The sequence below is a fragment of the Ictalurus punctatus genome, chromosome 10, assembly GCF_001660625.3.
Source record: "Ictalurus punctatus breed USDA103 chromosome 10, Coco_2.0, whole genome shotgun sequence".
Classification (NCBI taxonomy): Eukaryota; Metazoa; Chordata; class Actinopteri; order Siluriformes; family Ictaluridae; genus Ictalurus; species Ictalurus punctatus.
This window is the reverse complement of record NC_030425.2, coordinates 30,307,501-30,330,393: the sequence shown is the minus strand read 5'-3', so window position 1 is coordinate 30,330,393 and position 22,893 is coordinate 30,307,501. Positions and strand designations below refer to the sequence as shown.

At 43.4% G+C, this 22,893-nt stretch overlaps 1 protein-coding gene across 1 annotated transcript in view; it reads right to left on the bottom strand.

Annotated features, from left to right (window-relative positions):
* Positions 1 to 2,465: 2,465 nt before the first annotated feature.
* Positions 2,466 to 22,893, bottom strand: part of lmo1 (LIM domain only 1) — a 27,458-nt gene continuing 7,030 nt past the window's right edge. The window contains exons 2-4 of the mRNA XM_017478932.3: positions 10,582 to 10,795; positions 4,680 to 4,805; positions 2,466 to 3,002 (exon numbers count right to left, since the gene is read on the bottom strand). Of these exons, the coding sequence (XP_017334421.1) occupies positions 2,897 to 3,002; positions 4,680 to 4,805; positions 10,582 to 10,795 (446 nt within the window). The 3' untranslated portion in view covers positions 2,466 to 2,896. The remainder of the gene's footprint in view (positions 3,003 to 4,679; positions 4,806 to 10,581; positions 10,796 to 22,893) is intronic.

Genomic DNA, 22,893 nt, shown 5'->3' with positions numbered 1-22,893 from the left:
AAGCGACTACAGGAACGAACAATAAATGTAACTATAATCGGATAAAAAGTACGACGCGTCGTTCTTTAATAAACACGTTTGTATTTGTCGGTACGTTGCTGTGGGGTAAGAATAATAAAACACAGCTTCCTGAGTTTCCTGTTACAGGAAAATAATCCATTTCAGGGTGGTAACAGTAACCCGGCTTCATCTAACACACACACACACACACACACACACACACACACACACACACACGTTTATTGCTTACATATTATTTATTTGAATGTTAGGAAGATTAGGATCTACAGTGTGATCAGAGACACTTGAGTCGAACTTTTGTTCACCTTAATGGTACCCTGAGAGTGTGTGTGTGTGTGTGTGTGTGTGTGTGTGTGAGAGAGAGCGAGAGAGCTGAAGTCTTTTCCTCATTATTTCTTCCAGAAAATGAGCAATCAGCCGTCCTGCATGCAGCATGATTGTGTCTCTCTGTAAATCAATCCAGGAGATGTAATTAAAATGTACTCTTATGTGGTGTAATTGCTGTCTCACTAATCCTTTATTTGCACACCTGCCTGCGAGTTGGAATTTTTAATGAATTTATAATTAATGCACATTGTACACTTGATTTATTTGTTAGCAAATGATGTGGCTGGTCCACTTCCTGCTGGAGAAAACGCCGCTCGCTGAATGTCACATCTCGCCCACAGTGCTGCTGCTGCACTCCCTGTAATTTTAGGAAGGAAATTAGACACTGTGTGTGTGTGTGTGTGTGTGTGTGTGTGTGTGTGTGTGTGTGTGTGTGTAACCTGTGCTGAACAGAAAAAGGTCAGTGTGCATGTGTTGGCCATGTGCACTTGTAAGATGAAGGTTTAAAAGTTTACGGTGATTTGTTCAGCAGTTTAATAATGTTGGCTTAATTACAGGTCAAAGGTCAAGTTCACTTAATTCATGGTCTGGCACGATGCATGTCAGTTTGTAGTTACGCAATTGCAGTATATAAAGTATTGGCACCCTTCTACCTCATTCATCAATGATAAGGGACCACCACTGAGCAGATTATTATTATTATTATTATTTGGGTGGAGGTTCATTCTCAGTACAACAGTGAGACTGCTGTAGCTGATCCACTCGTACCCACTCCACACACACACACACACACACACACACACACACACAATGATATAAGTGTTACTGCTGTACTGAGCTGTGATGGATTGGTACCCCATCCAGGGTGTACCCCGCCTGGTGCCCCATGCTCCCTGGGATAGGCTCCAGGTTCCCCGCGACCCTGTAGGACAAGCGGTGTAGAAGATGGATGGATGGATGCTGTACTGAGAATAAACCTCCAACTGAATAACAGTGGTCCTGCCTTGATGGAGAGGATAGAGGGGTGCCAATACATTAGGCAGAGGACTGAATGGACTTCTGTACACCTACAGAGTGACCTGTGTGTTGGATTGAGTGGATAAGGTGATGTGTATGTCTATGCAAAGTAAATAATTTTTCCTGGAATTTACAAAGACACGAACAAGCGGCGACTATAAAACCCAGTAAACGTACAACACGGCCGCATCGTCTTCTCTTCTCTTCTCTTCTCTTCTCTTCTCTTCTCTTCTCTTCTAACTTTAAGAGCACTTACTGAGGAAGAACAAGAACAAAAACTTGGTCTTGAAGATGGTGTTTGCTCTTTTTTGCTTTTTAATTAATTGATGTCCTTTTAAGTCTGAAGCAGCTTTGAAAGCTTTGTGAGAAAAAAGAAACTTCAGTATGAATGGCATGAAAGCCTCCATGTAGTGAAACTATGAGGCAGAGTTTGGCGTTACGTCGTGTTCTTTAACTAAATATCGGACGCCTGTAAATGAAGTACCGATATGCCGACGCCCCCCACCGATTCTCTCGCCTTTATGAATGAAAGTAATTTGTTTAAACGGCAGCGTCTCGGTGAAGCGGCTCTCCTGCGGCTCCCTGAACACAGAAACACCAGCAACAGATCAAAATAAAGTCATGTGACGGAAGATTGTGTCGTCTCCATCACAACGCTTTAACTGCACTTCTTTTGTACATTTTTAACACATGGCTCCTATTAATCAGATCTGAAATACGCTGATATCCGAGCCAAATCCCGCCCGGAATCAGACGGAGAGCCGCGTGACGTGTGACTTCACCACGAGCTCGGAGCGTCAAGATCAGCTGGAGACGTGAAGTCATTACTTTAAACCCTTTAAACGACATTCAACGCTGTTTAATTCATCTTTAAGCACGTCTCTCTGTCTGTCCGTCGTACAGGATCTGCTCCGGGTCTGAGTCGGATTTATTTATTCATTTTTTAAAAAAATCTAATTTCATTTTTTTTCATAAACTCTCCCAAAAATTCTGAAGCTTCATTCTGAAGCGAGCCGCGTAATTCCTGACACGTCGCCGTGCACCAGCAGCCTCTTGTACTTCCAATAAACTCAAAAATACAAAGTTTGAACATTTAAGAATCGTGTTTTGTTCTTTAATTCACACTAGTAATAAAACTGCATTACAATTTCATAAAATAAATGTTCCAGTTTATATATATATACAGAAAAAAAAACAGACTGTACATCACCCTCCTTCTTACCATCCTAATCGTGAGGAACGAGGAATAAAAGAAATAACATCACAAAAACCCATACAGGCGATACAGTGCTCAGCGACGCAGAGGCACGACTGATCATCAGACTGTACATCAGAACTTATCAATGCTCAGAGTCGGGAAGAGTCGGAAAGTAGAACATTTACACTGGAGTCCTGAAGGACCGACGAGGGCTTCTCTTACTGTAAAAAGTATTGCAGACAGACATGCCTCCCTCTCTGTGTGTGTGTGTGTGTGTGTGTGTGTGTGTGTGTGTGTGTGTGTGTGTGTACTGCTGCCTCCATCAGGTTGGCGTTATTGGACCTGCGTCTCGAAGCTGCCGTTGAGCTGGCCCTCCTCATAGTCCATCTGACACAGGATCATGTTGTTCTTTAGGAAAAACTTGTCGCCTACGCAGAACCTGCAAAAAAACATCACCCATAAGCGCAGCAGTGAGTAAACCACGTCTGATCCGAGTGCAGCTCAGAGTTCAGGACCGCTTTCGCTGTTTCTGTGCCGAGAGTTTGCATTAAAGTCTATTTTCCTATCGCTCACTGAGAGCGTGTCCTGAATCGTCTCTGACTCACTGCTCTGAACACGTTCCGGCTCTGCTTTTGTCTTTAGCCGCTTGCTCGCGGTCCCTGTGATGTGGCATGAAGGTGTAACTTCAAATGCAGGCGGTTTTTACTCAACTGGACTGGCACAAAATAAAACTCACACCACCGCAACTAGCCAAAGGGAACGCGAAATCCTGCCTCTGAGTCAATCTGTGCCAAGACAGAACACAAAATCTCTCCAAATTTTTTCCCTGAAATTGTCCAGCAATTAAAAAGCTTCCTGAAACCTTCCTCTGGTGTACACGGTGCTTTTCCCTCGCTGATATTTGCATATAAAAGCTACACAGATGGCAGCGCGAGGCGTGATAAGACCCCAGCCTGTGGCATCAGCGCTTATCAATCAGTGCCACGCTAATTTACCGGGTTGGCACCGGGGCCGGGAGCGGCACAGCACGAGTCGGGTTCCTGCCATCAGCAAACGCTGCGGCGCTGAGACGCGGTTCTGTGTTTATTCCAGCCTCCATGCTGAGGGAAAGTGTGCTGATTTCAACGCTGTGCTAAAATTTTAAGAGTTATAATGATTTCAAAACAGTTCCAGAAAAAACGAAACATTAAAACACGGCACTGAATTTTTACAATTTCTGTGATTTAAACTTTCACCTTTTCACAACGTCTCGAATTCACTCTGCTTCATGGAAATGTGCACGTTTCTGTTTTAAAGAATAAACCAGTAAACACGCTCGTCCTTCAGCACGCTGCGTTTAAGACGACCATCTCAGGAGTTCTCCAACTTTTTACACCACTTTAACTGTAAAAAAAAAAAAAAAAAAAAACCCAAACAAACACTACTCGGCGCTCCTCAGTGCCGGTGTGTACTTTTCAAAGTATACACACGGTAATATTTCAGAAATTTAAAACAGAGAACCCACTTTTATTAAAAATGTCATTAACTTCCTGTTAATATTAATTATAGGCAGATTACCTGTGGTAATATTTACACCGCTGTACCAGTCAGTAAATTAGAACGAAGAACATCTCAGATCTCTGGGTTTTGTTTCACCAACCTGACTTTGAGGACATTGGGATTAAAACCTCAGAAGCTCACACACATTTTACAAATACACCCCATCCCCCGTGTGTTCTGATGTTCTAACAGTCCTGAAAACGCAATCCGGGTTCCCTTCACCCTTTTTCAGTGCCAGGTTTCAGGAAGAACTCGGAGTAACGTCAGCGTTTAGGAGAACATCACAGTCAGCTTCACTCTCCTCGGCTCCTCAGGAAGGTTCTGAGGGTTTTCGGTCCCGATGACCTTTTAATACATTTCTATCATTAAATCTAGCTTGATATCCAGCGTAAAACAGATATATTTTGCTCTTGTCGAGGACGAAATCCTGCATCTGCTCACAAACGCCAAAAGCTACACACCTCGATAGTGTAAAAAAAGCATTCGAGCGTATTAATGATGGCCTGACCTGACTCGTACAGGAACAGGACACGATGGTGTTCTCAGTGTAAGAAAGGAGACGTTTCGTTCCGCTCACCTCTGGTTGCACAGCTGACAGGCAAAGCAGTCCAAATGGTAAACATTATCTCTGGCCCTCATCACCATCTCAAACGCGGGGATCAGTTTACTGCAGGCTGCGCAGTTCCCCGTCGTCCCGAAGAGCCTGGAAGAGTAAAAACACAAGACATGTCTACTCTCCTGCAGCCCTGACGCAGTACAGCAGCCACGCCAACAACGACACGTGAACGTGTACAGGAGAAAGTGGAGGAATCAGATATACATCTATATATACATCGTGCTGTGCAAAAGTCTTAGACACAAACACATCCTGCACAGCAAAGACGCATAAATAGTAAACAGTAATAAAGTCTTTAAAGCTTCATCGGTTCTCTCAGGTTCTCTGCGGTATAAAGAACTCTGCTGCATGTTGGAGAACCTGACACGGTTCATCAACCTGTTTCTGTAGGAAAACCCGAACACTCCGTTACGGGTTTAAAAAGTGCTCCGTTAGTGAAGATCTTACTTTATTCAAACAACTTTCAACAGTCAAGCAGGAGATCTCAAATAAACATCTCAGATGAAATAAAAAAACACAGTTAGACGATCCTGTCTGAGAACACAGGAGGTCAGATTCAAAAACAGAAGTCAAGTGGAAATAAATTTGTCTTCAGATTGTACAAATATTTCACGACTGGTCTCAATCAGCTGAAATCCCATTAAAAACTCGTCCCAGACATTTTACATGCGGACACATCGCTCACGATTCACAACCTGCGAAACATCAGCTCACAGCTGATTGGCTGATGGTGGACGCGGTCTTCCAATGATGCTTTTAGATTCACGTGTACGCTAGCACAGAGACTTAACGTGACGGACTTGACAAAAACCCCTTGTTTTAAATGGTGTGAGATTTAGGATGCGTTATGTGGACCATGGGGACCGAATTCAGTAAAGGATCCTGCAGAAAGGAAATTTTATATTGGACACAATGTTGCATTTCAGTTCAGTATTTAGATCACAACAACATTCCATAAACATCATTTTATCAGAAGAGGATGCAGTAATACTGAACAATTCTCATGAGAACCCAACGAGGAGGATTTTACATCAACTTTGGAGGAACTTTTGGTTTCTGAGTGTAACATCAGGAAAATATTAAAACCATAAAAACCCCCAAATCTGCAGAGTTCCACTTACTGCACCCGGTGCTTGGACCCCTAATGAACCCAAACTCACACTCTAGCTGTCTAATGTAAGCCTCAGATCTGACCTGGACCGATCACTTCATATTTTTTTTGCAATAAATAAATAAAATAATCAGGTTACAAACCTATATGTTAATTCTTGGCTAATGATCTAATTAAAATGATCACATGGTCCTAATCCACTTCTTCAAAGACTTTTACACCGAGCGCGATGCACGAGCGATGAAAACAGGTCGCAGACGAGTGACTGAACTGCAGAAGACTTCCTCTCAGATCCAGAAGCGTTAATGAGAATTTACTGAATTTCACGCGAGAGCCTGAAGTCTATAACGCAGTCAGAAGAGGAGGAGGTGAAAAGGTTCTCGCTGTAAGCACAGCGCCTAGTTTTAGCCCGAGAAGAGAAAAGAGGGAGAAAGCCGAGAGTAAAGACAGCCTCGTAACTTTTAGAGATGGAAGTAGATGTTCAGTGGTGCGCAGAAACAGAGACAGAAGTGAAATTTCTCAGCTGTTTGTTTAAGTTTATTAGAACACGAGGCTGAAACGCTGCAGTGAAGGTCACAAACGGAACAGGAGGCAGCGGGGCAGATCTCTCCGTCTCGTCCCCTCTCTCTCTCTCTCTCTCTCTCTCTCTCTCTCTCTCCCTCCGACGCCTCCGCTCTCCACCAGATTTACATTTTCATTTTCCGAGCCCATGTCTCCGTGTTTAATTTGGAGATCCAGAAGCACAGATACACTTTTATATTCCACTGAGCCATGATGCAATGCAAAAAACCAGGACAGACGGATCAGACGGCGATGGATTGCTGCTCCGACTGCACGATAAAGCCGCGAGCTCAGACAAGGAGCGGAGAGAAAGCTGAACGTCAAGTTGCTCCAGAGCCTCCATATTAGTTTCTCTCTGGTGCTCACCCTCATGTCACACACACACACACCCGCACACACACACACACACACACACACACACACACACACGCACACACACAGCGTCTATTCCAGCAGAGCTGCGTTTAATTAGAGCGGAGAGAGGGAACGACAGAGCGACAGGAAGAGTTGGAGGAGATGGGTGAGAAGTTAAAGAGACATTTTGTTCAAACAGGACGGAAAAACTTGTTCATGTGACACTGACAAACACTCGGAAGCAGGAAATTCTTCACAAAGCTGCGAGATTTAACACAAATTTGTAGATTTGTCCGAACAAACTTCAGCGTGAAGGTTAAAGTCGATCGGCCCACGAGTCACACTGCAAACACACACCGCGAGCAACCGTGCTTTAGACGAATAAAGAGCTATTCGCTAATCGGGAATTGCGGGAAAATCGTACATTTCTTTCCTTATCACAGATAAGATCCTGAGTGCAGCGTGAGGGAACGACTGTTTATAGCGACTGTGATGGAATGAGAACACGAACTGACCTGTTAACGAACTTGTCTTATTAAACGACAAACGAAATTGCAGCTTGTTACGGAGAACTCGTCTGTGATGAAGATGTGGGAAAGTCACAGCTTTACCTTTGACTGTTACACAGCGCAGACACTGGAGACTCCTTCCTTCAACGTGAACGTGCTGTTACTATAGCAACGGTAACGTATTAGACGTTAGACGTCAAGTGCTTTAATAGAAACCTGTGATATACAGCTGTTCTACTGTCAGAGCTTCTGTTCTGGAAAGTTAATCAATGCCTTCTGAACCAATCACAATCCAGAACTCAGCAGCGCTCGTGTTAACAGTGTGGATGTTAGTGTTTGATGTTTCTGATGGTAAAGAGCGGCGAGTGTTTCCGGCCTGTGAGAGTTCAGGGAGTCGGCTGTGGCGAGGCTGCCGCGTTCTCGCCGCTATAAATAAATCACTTAATGATTTCATTGTGCCGAGCGCTAATGAACGACTGCCGGCAATCTGCTCTAATAAAAGCAGCAGTTCTCGAGTGAAGTGATCGTCAGTGGTGCTCTGAGTCAGTGGCGTTCCTCGAAGAGTCAGAGTCGGGATCGTAATTAACGTGTGGCTCGTCTCCAAAATAGTGGAATATAACGGGAGTGAGTTTGATCCACAAACCAGTGTTTAATGAAGAGCGTCTCGGTATGCGACTTCATTACAGGAGATGAGCTCTGTGTGTGTGTGTGTGTGTGTGTGTGTGTGTGTGTGTGTGTGTGTAGACTCTCTTTTGTCCAGCGGTGACGTTTTTTAATTTGTTCTATAGCAGAATTCCTCTCCAGTATCAGCAGCTATGAAGAGCCTCATAATCATCTCGAGCTGAGCAGATCAGTGGGCGGAGTTTCCCTATGACATCACAAGTCACACCTTTCCCACTTCATTCTAATCTCTCACTTCCTCTCTCATATTTTCCTCCAGAGGTGACAATGTGGTCAAATATCATGTCAATAAAACAATGATATGAAGACATTTAGAAAACTGAAGCTTTTTGTAACGTATTACGTTTTTTTCCTTTATATATAACGGAGTCGTGTGTAATTCTTCGACACGTCACACAGTAGCGCTGAATAATGTTATGTCCTGACGGTCTTAGCTAGTTAGTTAATGTTACGCTAACTGTCCGTGTGTAATGTACAGTATTTTATGTTTTGTAAACTGTAAACCGCACAAATATCAACATATCAAGTTCTTTTTTTTTAATAGAAAGCATCTTTGTAACTATTATAGCTTGTACGTTTAATTTTTGAGCCGGTGTAAGAAGATAAACAGACGAGTATAATGATGTTCCAAACTTTCCCATGCAGCATTTTAATCCTCTGTAGGAATCAGTATAGGGAATTTTACAAAAATAAAATCTGATGTAACGTGCTAATTGTTAAGAATGTAAAGAAGAGATGAAAATAATCAGCTGCCTCTTGTGGTTATAGTTGGTATAACATGCTAAAATACTAAAGTGGTGTTCAATAAAACAAATAAGGCTAAAAAGGTCAAATGAATAAGATAAATTTGTACAGAAATAAATGTCATTGTTCAATAACATCGTTTCACTGCCCCGCGCCACGTTGTTTTCATTCCTCTCCTCCACCCGATGTTTAATAGCTTCATCATATCATACGCTGCTGTTCAGAGATCATTAGCTCATCTGTCCTGCTTGCGTCTCCTCTCACTGAGTCTTAACCACATTAAGAGTGAGTGGAGTGTGATGGATGGTGCAGGGGGTGGAGGGGGCGAAGGGGGGCCAGAAACCATCCCGCCCCAGCGCTGGCCCCCCGTCAACACCGCCGTGTCCCCTGAGAGCAGCAGCTCCACCATAAACGGCTGCATCTCCACGTGAGACCTCGAGGGACCGAGTCGCCACGTCCAGGAAATAATCATGTTTAATTTAGCAAGCAGATGGTTAGAATGCAGGACACACACACACACACACACACACACACACACACACACACACACACACACACACACGCACACACAGTGCTTCTCTTTGTGGCCTGATAGTAACAAGTGCGTTAAACATTCAGTTTTAAATTTAAAAAGTGAATCTGTATTTTTATTGCGGTTTAAATTTCATGTTTTTTATTTTTTATTTCCTGTAAACACCTTCGCGAGACAACAGCGCGTCAGTGTGGAATAAAATCATATAATATTTATACATAATGTATGATCATTATTTGACGTGTTTATATATTTGTAGATATTTTCTAAATGAATTTTGTTGTAAAAATATAAAAATAGAGCACACTTTTCCTCTCTGTATTTAACGACGGGCAAAATGTCAAATATATCCCAACATCTGAAGATGTTTTCATGATAAACGTCAAACATCTAAGGATTTACCTCAGCTGATTAAAACCGAGGCAACATAAAAATATATTTTTTTATTTTAGCCAACGTTTACAAATAAAAAGGAGAATTTATGGAGGAAAAGAAGCGAACTGGTGCAGAAATACACTCCTAGAAAAACTTAATCCTTAAGGGTTACCCTTTGATTATCCCTCTTTAATGGAGGAAACCTTAATAATTCTATGTAGAACCCTAAAATGGAGTGTTTTGCGATCAGAGAAGGTTCACTTAGAACCCTTTTTGGAAGCTAAGAACCCTTCACTATCCACCGAACCCCTAAAGAACACTTTACCAAGTCAAGTCAACGGTCCTCGGTATTAAAAAGAAAAAAGCAAGCAATAATTAATACCCAGGACATACACACACATGGCTCTTCAAGGGTTCTTGAAATGTTCATTGGATAATTAAGGGTTCTTAGCTTCCAGAAAGGATTCTACCTGGAACAGGAAAACTCTTTGTTGTAGGCTTCTACAGAGACTGTGTGAGGATTTCATCCAGAGGAGCAACTGAAGAACCTTTAAAGGTTTGATCATTGTTTTATTAGTGTAGACTTGAACATTTGAATGGTTTCTTGTTACAGTGAATAATAATAATAATAATAATAATAATAATAATAATAATAATAATGTCACATGATGATGCTGTGGTAAAAGTGACTGGTGATGTTAATGTTCTAGCACAGTGCTGTTGTTCTCGGTAAACATGATCAAGGTTAAACCTTCAGCTCGTCTCCATGGTGGCTCTCATCGCTTGCTAAACTGACATTTAAACCTTTCCCCTGATGAAAAGCACTCTCTCTCTCTCTCACACGGTGGAACCCGAGCGAGTGCTGCCCTGCAGTGAGGCGATAACGTGACGAGACAGGACACAGATATGAAGAAGCGCTGCGTGTCACACGTGTTAGGTGTGTGTTAATGTCACTGAGCCGCAGGTGGAACGCGGCCTTTCTGGTGTTGTTCTTACCTCAGGTAGTCCCTGCGACAGAGGATGAGATTGGCTTTGGTGTAGAGGGTGGAGCCAACCTCGCCCAGGCGGCAGTCGCAGCACGCGCACTTCAAGCAGTCTTCGTGCCAGTATTTGTCCAGCGCCTTGAGCAGGTAGCGGTCTTTAATCTTGCGGTTGCAGCCAGCGCAGCCCTTCTGTTTGCCTTTGGGCTGGACGGAGAGCATCGGAACTCCTGCAAGCGATAAGGAGAACACACGGCGTGATTTAGTGCCCGGGGAAACGCTGCTGTCCTGCACACCTTTCTTTATTTTTTATTTGATAAGAGACACGGGCAGAGACAGAGCTGTGAGTGTTTCATATTCGTTAGGGTCAGGACTCTGGACTGTTTCATATTTCTGCCTCTTCTACATTCTTCTACATGCTTCTACAATCTTCAGGTGTGAAAATAACTCTGACATAAAACATGCACGCTTTAAACACTGGTCTACAATCTCCATTTCTGAGGGTGTTGTGATGGTGCGTGGTTTTGGTGTTCAGCGCGGTGTTCAGCGCGGTGTTCAGTGTGGGATTGAGGTACTTTAATACTTGATGTGGTTGGAGAAGTTCATGTGATGCTAAAAGCTCCTCACGGGTCGTACTTGGGATTAACGTTAACCTTTTAAAGTGCTGTTGACCACAAGAAGAAGGTTGCATTGAGCCCTGAGTGAGAAACGTCACTGCCTAAGTGCTTCACCACACACACACACACACACACACACACACACACACACACCCTTTCAGCTACAGAACAAATAAAGTCCATTTAATAACTGCACTCAATGCTAATAGCCTATGTGCTGCCTGACATTTGTGTGGTGACTAAAAGCCGATGCCGGGAGCGCTGGGAACGCCGGGAGCGCTGGGAACGCCGGCACCCCTCGGCCAGCGCTAACAGGTCGGGGCCGAGTGAAAGCACACGCAGCGGCTCTTAAGACACTTTCACACACACTGAGCTATTGATCCGGCTAATAGAAGGCCCAGGTCCCGCTCCATCACTGCTTTTAAAATCCCGTTCCTCTCAAAAAACACCACACATGCAGTACGTTCATGTCCTCCACCCTCAAACCCCGTCTCCCGGCTCACCGCCAGCTAACGGCCAAGCTTCGGGTTTCAACTTTTAACATGTGAAACAGTTAAACACCCCATGCATGAACACACACACACACACACACACACACACACACACACACTGTATTAGTGCAATATTCGTTAATGTATACTTCCATCTGTCTGTAAACTTATCATCACTGTATTTATTACTCCACCTGATGACACGCCCTCTTCATCTCACTTATAACCAATAATATTTCAGGAATTGTGTGTGTGTGTGTGTGTGTGTGTGTGTGTGTGAGAACAGTAATGTATGATGGACTCAAAGTGCAAAGTTTGTTCCCGAAAACTCAAACTGAAAATATTTTTTTTTAAGCAAAACAACTAAACATGAGAAATGAATGTGTGCATTCTGTACAAGGACGCTCTTGGAGATAATATGAAAAGTAGGATAAAATAATTGGTTTTAAAATAAACACAGTTTTAGTTGATTAAAATAGAACTAACACCATGAATTTGTTCGTAAATCAGATTAGCGGCTCAGATCCTCCCCACCGACTGATCTGTGTGTCACTGCGGACCTCCGTACACTAGGTGGCAGCATTCATAGAAAACATCAGTGATCAGTGATCTTTCAATGAACTCGAAGACCAGTTGAAAGCAACTTTTTCCGCTCACTTGAGCTCCAATAAATTCCACAACTCTCTCCCTCTCCTGAATTCTGACAGTTTTACAGGAACTGAGGTTTAATATTTGAACTGTCGTACCACTTTTTCATATCATAAAAAAATCAAGGGTTAAACTTTAGCTGTCACAGCGCGGCGTTGTTGAATTTTTCAGGACAGAGGAGTTTGCGCTTCTTTGCGGTTTCTTCATAACATGCGTAAAAAGCTGCGTTTTTTTTAATATTAATTTCAAGAGACAGAAAAAAGCTTTTACTAGCAGCAGATTTGTTCAGTTATTCAGAACAATCAAGCCATCGAGGTGCTGAGAATGTAATATAATTAGCACCTCCCTCCGTAAAAACCTGGGAGAATAAATACACAGAGGGAATGACAGAGAGAGAGAGAGAGAGAGAGAGAGAGAGAGAGAGAGCGAGAGAGAGAGAGAGAGAGCATAGAAAAGAGCTTGTTAGTTAAATTTATGGTGCGGATGTGAGTAAGTCGTGGTATTCACCCGTCCTGTTCCTTTATCAGACGAGGGGAAAAGGAGAAGCTAATTGGTCCAGCACTGCTGATAGGAACCATCAATTAGTTCCTCCTTTCCTCCAGATCCCCACAGACTCCCCCCGGGAAAGAAACGGGCCTCTTGAAGCCGGCACGTTAGGATCACAAAACCTGCTATAAATACCAGCGTTCAGCATAAATGAAGCTAAAAGGGCTCTGTGTTGAAGCTGGCTGAGGGCGCTCGCTTTCTACCTGCATTTCATGGCTTGTTAGCGGAGCACGCTGCAGGTACACCAACACACTCCGCTGTCAGCCTTCTACACAACTAAAAACAGTCTTAATGAGGAGCGAGAGAGCTGCACGGGGAGGGAAAAGGGGTAAAAACGTGTGTGTGTGTGTGTGTGTGTGAGTGTGTGTGTGTGTGTGTGTGTGTGTGTGTGTGTAAGCGAGCGAGCCGAGGAATCAGGCTCTTCTGAGTTCCCTGAGGAACGGCATGAAAATCTTTAATTTGCCTTTTATGACAGCTAATTAGTTATTCTATTCAAAATCTTTGCTTTAAATAAGAGAACTAATTATACACAAAGGTCGACCCCTCCCACCTCCTTCCTCACCACCACCTCCACCCTCACCACCACCTCCACCCTCACCACCACCTCCACCTCCTTCCTCACCACCTCCACCACCACCACCACCACTCCCTTCCTCACCACCACCACCTCCTCCTCCTTCCTCACCACCACCACCTCCTCCTCCTTCCTCACCACCACCACCTCCACCACCACCACTCCCTTCCTCACCACCACCACCTCCTCCTCCTTCCTCACCACCACCTCCTCCACCACCACCACTCCCTTCCTCACCACCTCCTCCTCCTCACCACCACCACCTCCTCCCTCACCACCTCCACCACCACCACTCCCTTCCTCACCACCACCACCTCCTCCTTTATCACCACCACTCTCAGCACCTTCTTCACAAATTCAACTGCACAATAAACTGACACATAACTCAGTATAACCTACATACAAACCTGCTCCATTTCTTTCTGTCTGTCTCTATGTGTCTCTCGTTCCTTATTCTCTCTCTCTCTCTCTCTCTCTCTCTCTCTCTCTGTCCTCCCACTTAATCCAAACCATTCAGCCTTTTATTTGTCTCTTCACTGTCTTTAATCTCTCTCTCTTTATGTGTATCTCTCTGTCTCTCTTTTTCAGATTTTCTTGTAGTTAATCATCTAACTGCTATCTCTTTCTGAAAACAAACATTTTTGTGTTCTATAAAAACTGTTGATTGCAGCCCGTTTCGAAACCTAAACACTGACAGAACGTCATAGAACGAGTGCACACAGTGAAACATAATGCTGCTCTGATACACAGAGATGTCCTTTTTGTGTTCTTCTTTTTATAAGAGAGAGAGAGGGAGAGAGAGAGAGAGAGAGAGAGAGAGAGAGATGGGCTATACCCGAGGAGCAGCTCCCACTTAATCCAATCCATTTAACAGATACAAGAGCTGCTGACCTTCCCGGGTCATTCCATGTTGTGAGGGAAAAAGCACATCCTGTGGCCAGCATCGTGATTCACATTCTACCAGGAAAAGCGTTTTATCTCTTTAAGAGAGTTTCATCATTGCCAAGTCATCATCTCCACCAGACAAAAAAACTAATAATCTGACATTAATACTTGCCGTGCAGTCTGCTATCCATCACCGCCTTTAAACATCTTATATCTTACAAATGTTTGTTTTTGCATTGAAATATGCCCGAGCGTGTACTTTCCACTGCAGATCAGATCTGATTTCTGTGTGTAGAACACCAGTTCTTGGTGCCATCAAAAAAATCTAATCAGCGCTGTAACATTTTGATGAATTTAAGGTTCTGAAAGTAGACAAAATAAAAAAAGAGAAGATTTTCAAGGTGCCCGAATCCATCACAGCACAATTATCACATCTTCATTGTATCTTCAGAAAGGAAATGAAGAGAGGATGATCTGCTCTCCAGTTCCTCTCCAGTTCCTCTTCAATTCCTTTCCAATTCCTCTCCAGTTCATCTACAGTTCCTCTTAAGTTCCCTTCCAGTTCTTCTCCAGTTTATTTCCTTTTCTTTTCTTCCCCAGTTCCTCTCCAGTTCCTCTCCTGCACATGATGTAATAAAATCTTCAAAGCATCAACAAACTCAAGTATAAATATTTATAGAATTAAACATTCAATGTGTTTCTCCTCATTCAGTCTCATTACTGAACAATAAACACGTTCAGTTCCTCAGTATTTATAATAAACAGCATCAACACTTTAAAAAGAAAAATCCATGTTAGTGTCTAAAAGAAAGCGCGAGTGATTTGCAGAGAGCCGAGTGTCAGAGGCGAGCAGTGTGCATGTGTTTGGGATTAAACGCAGTCGTGTGGCGCAAATCTCCTGCTGGAGGTTCTTCATGTATGACAAACTGTGGTTCTGACATCAGCAGTGTGTTCATGCTTTTACAAACACCAGATAATGAGAGAGAGAGAGAGAGAGAGCGAGAGAGAGAGAGAGAGCGAGAGAGAGAGAGAGAGAGAGAGAGAGAGCGAGAGAGAGAGAGAGAGAGAGAGAGAGCGAGAGAGCGAGAGAGAGAGAGAGAGAGAGAGAGCGAGAGAGAGCGAGAGAGCGAGAGAGAGAGAGAGAGAGCGAGAGAGAGAGAGAGAGAGAGAGAGAGCGAGAGAGAGAGAGAGAGAGAGAGAGCGAGAGAGAGAGAGAGCGAGAGAGAGAGAGAGATGTCTCTGTGTAGCATGGTATAATCATTAATATTAATATCAATTATTTTAAATAATTAAGTGTTTTGAAATTTCCGAATTAAACGTTCCATCACAAGACAAGGCTCAGGATGCGCACACAGACGTCTCTATATACACCATGTTTACGTTTAAGGATCATTTTTTTAATAAGAAGAAACTGATCTTTTGAGAGGAAGGAAGTGATGCAATGTGTGATTCGCGGTCACATGACCTCAAAGCATATCTTCACTATATACTATATACAGTATAAATATGAATATATCACTAACAATCCAAGTTGCCTAAAATGTTGTAATACTCAACACACAAGTTAATTTAAACATTTACATATCAAGATCTCCTCAAAGATTCGGTCCTGAGTTTGTATTTCAGCTCAGAGCACTGTTCACGTGATCATGTGGAGCAGGAAGAGGATCTGCAGAGGGTTTGTTTTTTAACAGAAAATAACAGAAAGTAGTAATAAACCTGAGATGGATGTTATCCAGTGAATGTTCAGTCTCAGTGATTGGTAGAAGATATGAGGCTGTAGCTGGAGCCTAGCTAACATGGAAGAGCGGTATTCCATATATTATCACGTCATTTTTGCCTTTCAGTGGATATTACAGGATTACCCGGTTTCATACAGATTGTGATGAGCTGTTTGTCTCTTTAAAGTCTTTCTACCAAACAACAAGCATTCTGATTGATAGGATTTGGACCAAGAGTAAAATTATTCAGTATTCCGAACACACACTTGCAAAGAAGAATCAGTATTCTACACAGAGCATTTCATGAGGAAATGGGAAAATGGGAAAGGGTTAAGTGAAATTATTCCTTTTCCTTTGATATCCATCCATCCATATTCCATTCTCTGCAAAAAAATGTCATCTTAGAGACTGAAAATATCTTGAATATACTCACATTTACATAGTATTTCTTATAAGATTACAATAAACCAAATATTAGATCATATTTCTAGACATTATTGCTGGTTTCATGCGTGCAGTTTTCTTACTCTATTGGCAGATAAGTTTGCTTCTTTCAAGAAATTAATGCTAAAAATGAGCAAAATTATCAGCCAATAGAGTAAGACTACTTCAAGCTTGAAATAAGTACACATGGTTTGAAATTGGTTTAATAATGCTTTACTGTAATCTTTTAATAAGAAATAGTAGATATTCATCCATCCATCCATCTTCTATACCCGCTTATCCTCTTCAGGGTCGCGGGGAACCTGGAGCCTATCCCAGGGAGCATGGGGCACAAGGCGGGGTCCACCCTGGTCGGGGTACCAATCCATCGCAGGGCACAATCACACACACTCACACCCATTCATACACTACGGGCACTTTGGACATGCCAATCAGCCTACCATGCATGTCTTTGGACTTGGGGAGGAAACCTGAGCACCCGGAGGAAACCCCCGCAGCACGGGGAGAACATGCAAACTCCATGCACATAGGGCTGTGGCAAGAATCGAACCTCCAACCCTGGAGGTGTGAGGTGAACCACTAAGCCTTCATGCGTCCAAGAAATACTAGATATATTTGACTATATTCAAAGGTATTTCTACTTGCTATGGTGTCATTTTAGCCTACAGGGTCGCAGGTAGCCTGGAGCCTATCCCAGGGAACTCGGGGCACAAGGCAGGGGACACCCTGGACGGTGTACCAATCCATCACAGGGCACAATCACACACACACACATTCACAAAGTACAGACAATTTGGAAATGCCAATCAGCCTACAGCGCATGCCTTGGGACTAGGGGAGGAAACCGGATTAACCCAGGGAAACCCCTGAAGCACAGGGAGAACATGTTAACTCCATGCACATAGGGCGGAGGCAGGAATCGAACCCCCAAACACAACGGTACGAGGCAAGCGTGCTAAGCCACCTGCCCCCCTTCTCTGATATTTAATATAATAATAGTATGTTGTGTTGGCTGTGTAACACTGTTCTATTAAACACAAGAGTACAGTGTTCCATACACTTCGGTATTCCACACACTTCGGTATTCCACACACTTCGGTATTCCACACACTTCGGTATTCCATACACTTCAATATTCCACACACTTCAATATTCCACACACTTCAATATTCCACACACTTCAATATTCCACACACTTCAATATTCCACACACTTCCTATACATTATGTCAGTATTTCATACACTTCAGTATTCTCGACCCTGTTCAAGCATTATTCTGTACACTCCAGTATTCCCTACACTCCATGTTAGTATCACGTACACTTCAGCTCCCTCCCCACTTCAGTAACCTGTATTATTAAACACATTTGAATATTCCTTACTCTTCACTTCAGTATTCCGACTTCTGAACGGAAGCAGTAATAAGCAGTTTTGTGAGTGAACACTTTTTTCTCCTGCGTAAATGAGTATCCATGCCAATTCCGGCTGGAGTTTATCATCAGTAGAGGATAATGAGAAGTTTCAGGCAGATGTCTTGCCATTGTCTGCAGGAATCAGCGTCTTTCCACCAGCTCCCGTCATTACCGTAATTGAGCTTGTAGACGATCATTCCGCTCAAGCAGCAAACACAGCACACGGGGCATCTGCTGATGGTTTCAGGAATACGCCAGCTGTAACACGGGAAGCCGGAAAGCCGATTCACAGCAATAAAGCTCACGTGGCCAGGACGTGGAACACATTCCCAGGTTTTCCAGCCTTACATTCACAGGTACTTGGCAGAATTTGGGGTCTAGGTGTAGCGTAAGTTTTAATTCATGATAAGGTCCAATTTTGGGTTTGTTGTGTTATTTTGGAGACTGCTTACAGCTTGTCTTTAAATTTGATGTGGATTCAACATGTAACAATACAGCAGAGAATCAAAGCAATCAAAATAGCGTCGGAAAACGATTTCCTCTCATTTCTGCCTGGGTTTACAAAGAAAAGAGGAACAGCTAGAGAGAGAGAGAGAGAGAGAGAGAGAGAGAGAGAGAGAGAGGGAGAGAGAGTACGCCGTTTTATACTGTCACACCCTCTAATTATGACACATTAGCACTTGTAAGGAAGGACGAAAAGAAAAGAGAAAGCAGCTATTCAGAATAAAGAGAAGGGGGGGTTCATTAAGGCAATGCATTTTCACTAAACTTCAGCAGACCTGCTGCCGCTAATAAGCCCCAGTGAAACAGAGCTGCTTCGCTCCCTCACGCTGACCTCGGCACTGCCCGGGATAAAGGAGGGTTTTGTCTGCTGGAATAATTGCTCTTTTCACGTGTTACAAGTGTCCTGACCCCTGTGGTCGGCAGCCACTGTTCCTCCCCCCGCTGCATAATTACTCGTGATCCGGCCCAACAGAGGCAGCAGCGTCAGGGCCTGCGATAGCACCGAGCCGCAGCGTGGGGAGTCTGGGAACAGGAGGTCGCTTTTCTCTCGGCCCGGCCGCTCGTTTCCATCACGTCACACCTCTGTTTCTCACACGTGAAGTCAGCGCTCAGATCCCCTGCTTCTCACTAGCTTTCCAGACTTTTTTTCCTCTCCAGACCGAGCACATTGTCAGCCGGTGAGAACGTTTTGCTCGCAGTTAATGGGACTTCATTAGCGCGCATCTGTGCACATATTTTATCATTTATAATGTTCCCCCAAAACACGGCACACTTTTATACCTCACTATTATTTTTAATTTATTCAGATGGGATTAATTAAAAAGAAATCCATGCAAAAAAAAGAAAAAAGAAAAGTTGTTACAGAAGGCAACTTGTTAGCGTGACGATATAGTAACCGAGAAAGTGAGCCGTCGTTCCTGCTCCAAAATAAATAAATAAAAAAGGAAATGGAGCAAAGAAAAGAAAAGAAAGCAGAGAGAAAATGAATCGGCATGCTGCACTAACACACCAGGGAGTTTCACAAAGAACTAATCAGACCTTTAATGTAGGTAAAAGAAGCCGGAACGTGACCTTCATCCATCCAATCATTATCCGATCTCAAACTTTACAAGAAAATTCTCATTTAGAGCCAAGCACACACAACTCAATAGCTCTGACTGATAAATCCATCTTCTCTTCATATATAAATACAAATACAACTCCTTTTTTTCCATCCTCTCCTTCAGACCACATCAGCATTTCAATAACAGGAATAAATTTGTCTATTCCATAAATCTTTTCAGACCTTGAGAGAAAAAAAGCGCTACAATCTTATCTGCCACTTCATGATTTCTGACAACCATTAGCACTGCCTCAGCCTCTTTATTATCGTCTTCTTTTTTTCTTAAATACCTTGGACGAGCAATCAAGCCCAAAACTATTTTTTTGTCAACATTAAAAATGCATTCGTCTGAGCGTAAATGTAGGCCTCTGAAAAGTTTGTGTCAGCCCCAAGGTTAGAAAAGTGATGTGTGAAATTCCCCTCTTGCTAGAAATTACCGTTCAGTTATTATCTCAGAAGAATATGTCAGGAGACAGGTGCGGCATTCAGAGCTGCAGAACTCGGAGAACTCATGCGAGCGGAACCCCATTTGGGCCAATTTAAAGTCGAATAATGAACATTACGCTGTGGGAGCCATTAGATTGGGGTGCAACGGATCCCGTTTCGTTTAAGCGCTCACTCAGAAGTGCAAATTAATGCTAATGTTGGATGGAAACACTCTTATACTACGGCCATTTGTCAACAATTACAGTTCTTTTATTTAAAAAAACATTACGTTACATTACAGTTAATGTCAGTGATACGAGTGAGTTCCTGTCGTCACTTACACGCTTCTAGTAAACTGATGGTCATTTCTCTTTTCGAAGAATCTGCACAACTTCTGTAGAGTAGAAAGTATGCTCCACTTTTTCACGTACGCTAGGAGCAGCGTACAGTACGCGTGACGCAAATTTTGTCATCAGCAGAGTGACATCATCAGCGAATAGTACGCGCGCCACCCGATTTTTCTAACAGGTCGCATATGCGCATTTAATTATTTTGCACTATTTAGTTGTTCCACAAGGTGGCAGCAGTGAGCCAGGGCCACTAATTCTCAAGGTAGTTGAAGAAAAAACAGAATAAACGGAAGTGACAGAAAGGAGTGCGGGTTAGAAAGTACCCGCATGTGTAGAATTCTAGCCTTAAGGAGTATAAGGATGTGTATACGGGTGCTAATCGTGGCGAGAGATTACACAAGCATTGTTCTTCATGTTGTTGTGATTCTTCTTTGTTGTCCTTCACACCAAAAGACCAGCTTTACTGCTCTGTACTGACTCTTGTAGGCCAGGAGGGGTAGTGCAAGTTATCGTAATGCACATGCGTCGACAGTCTGTGTGTGCGTACATGTCTAATGGAGTATACTTTGAAAGGCCATGAGTACGACTGTGTGTATAAGCAAGCAAACGTGGAAAAAAACTAAGTACACCAGAGGCTTAACACACACACATCAGTAGTGTGTGTATATGTGTATGTGTGTGTGTGTGTGTGTGTGTGTGTGTGTGTGTCCCTCTCCACAGCAGTGAGGCGATCTCTCCGAGTGAATGGACACACCATCAGCGGTTATTGATGTAGCAGGAGAACTCAAGAGTTAAATGGAATGGCCACTCCATTATCAGCTCCAGCAGTCCACAGGAGAGGGTTAGGTTTAAGTGTGAATGTGAGTGATAGTGTAGTGTGAGTGTAGTGTGAACGTTAGTGTAGTGGTAGTGTTAGTGTAGTGTGAATGTTAGTGTAGTAGTAGTGTGAATGTTAGTGTAGTGGTAGTGTAGTATTAGTGTAGTGTGAATGTTAGTGTAGTGGTAGTGTTAGTGTAGTGTGAATGTAGTGGTAGTGTAGTGTGAATGTTAGTGTAGTGGTAGTGTGAGTGTTAGTGTAGTGTGAATGTTAGTGTAGTGGTAGTGTTAGTGTAGTGTGAATGTAGTGGAAGTGTAGTGTGAATGTTAGAGTAGTGGTAGTGTAGTGTGAGTGTTAGTGTAGTGTGAATGTTAGTCTAGTGGTAGTGTTAGTGTGAATGTAGTGGTAGTGTAGTGTGAATGTTAGTGTAGTGGTAGTGTAGTGTGAGTGTTAGTGTAGTGTGAATGTTAGTGTAGTGGTAGTGTAGTGTGAGTGTTAGTGTAGTGGTAGTGTGAGTGTAGTGTGTGTGTAGTGTGAGTGTAGTGTGAATGTTAGTGTAGTGGTAGTGTTAGTGTAGTGTTAGTGTAGTGTGAATGTTAGTGTAGTGGTAGTGTTAGTGTAGTGTGAGTGTATTGGTAGTGTAGTGTGAGTGTTAGTGTAGTGGTAGTGTGAGTGTAGTGTGTGTGTAGTGTGAGTGTAGTGTGAATGTTAGTGTAGTGGTAGTGTTAGTGTAGTGTGAATGTTAGTGTAGTGGTAGTGTTAGTGTAGTGTTAGTGTAGTGTGAATGTTAGTGTAGTGGTAGTGTTAGTGTAGTGTGAGTGTATTGGTAGTGTAGTGTGAATGTTAGTGTAGTGGTAGTGTGTTAGTGTAGTGTAGGGCCAGATTGTAATGTCTAGACGTCTGGATCAGAGCGTCTCCAGAACAGCGGGTGTTGTGGGGTGTTCCCGGTATGCAGGGGTTAGAACCTACCAAAAGTGGACCAGTGAAGGAGAACTGGTGACCCGGTGACAGGGTCATGGAGTCCCAAAGCTCACTGAAGTGTGTGAGGAGTGAAGGCTAGTCCGTCTGGTCCGATCCCACAGATCTACTGTAGCACAAACTGCTGAAGAAGTTAACACTGGTTCTGATAGAAAGGAGTCAGAACACACAGAGCGATGGATCTGCGTATGGTGCTGCATATGGAGCTGCGTATGGAGCTGCGTAGCTGCAGACCGGTCAGATCACCCATGATGACCCCCTGTATCTCTGAATTCCACCGAAATCTCCTACAATGAGCAGGTGAACATCAGAACTGGACCATGGAGCAATGGAAGAAGGTGTCCTGGTCTGATGAATCACGTTTTCTTTTACATCATGTGGAGGCCGAGTGTGTGTGTGTGTGCGGCGCTTACCTGGGGAGGAGATGGCACCAGGATGCACTATGGGAAGAAGGCGAGTCGGTGGAGGCAGTGTGATGCTCTGGGTAATGTTCTGCTGGGAAACCTCAGGTCCTGCATTCATGTAATATGTTACTTTGACACGTACCACCTACCAAAACACTGCTGCAGACCGAGTACACGCCTTCATGGTGACGGTGTTCACTAACATCAGTGATCTCTTCAGCAGGATAACGCTCCCAGACACACTGCAGACATAGTTCAGGAACGGTTTGAGGAACATAAAGAGTTCAAGGTGTCGACTCGGCCTCCGAATTCCCCAGATCTCAGTCCGATTGAGCTTCTGTGGGACGTTCTGGACAAACAAGTCCGATCCACTGAGGCCCCACCTTCCATCTTACAGGACTTACAGGAT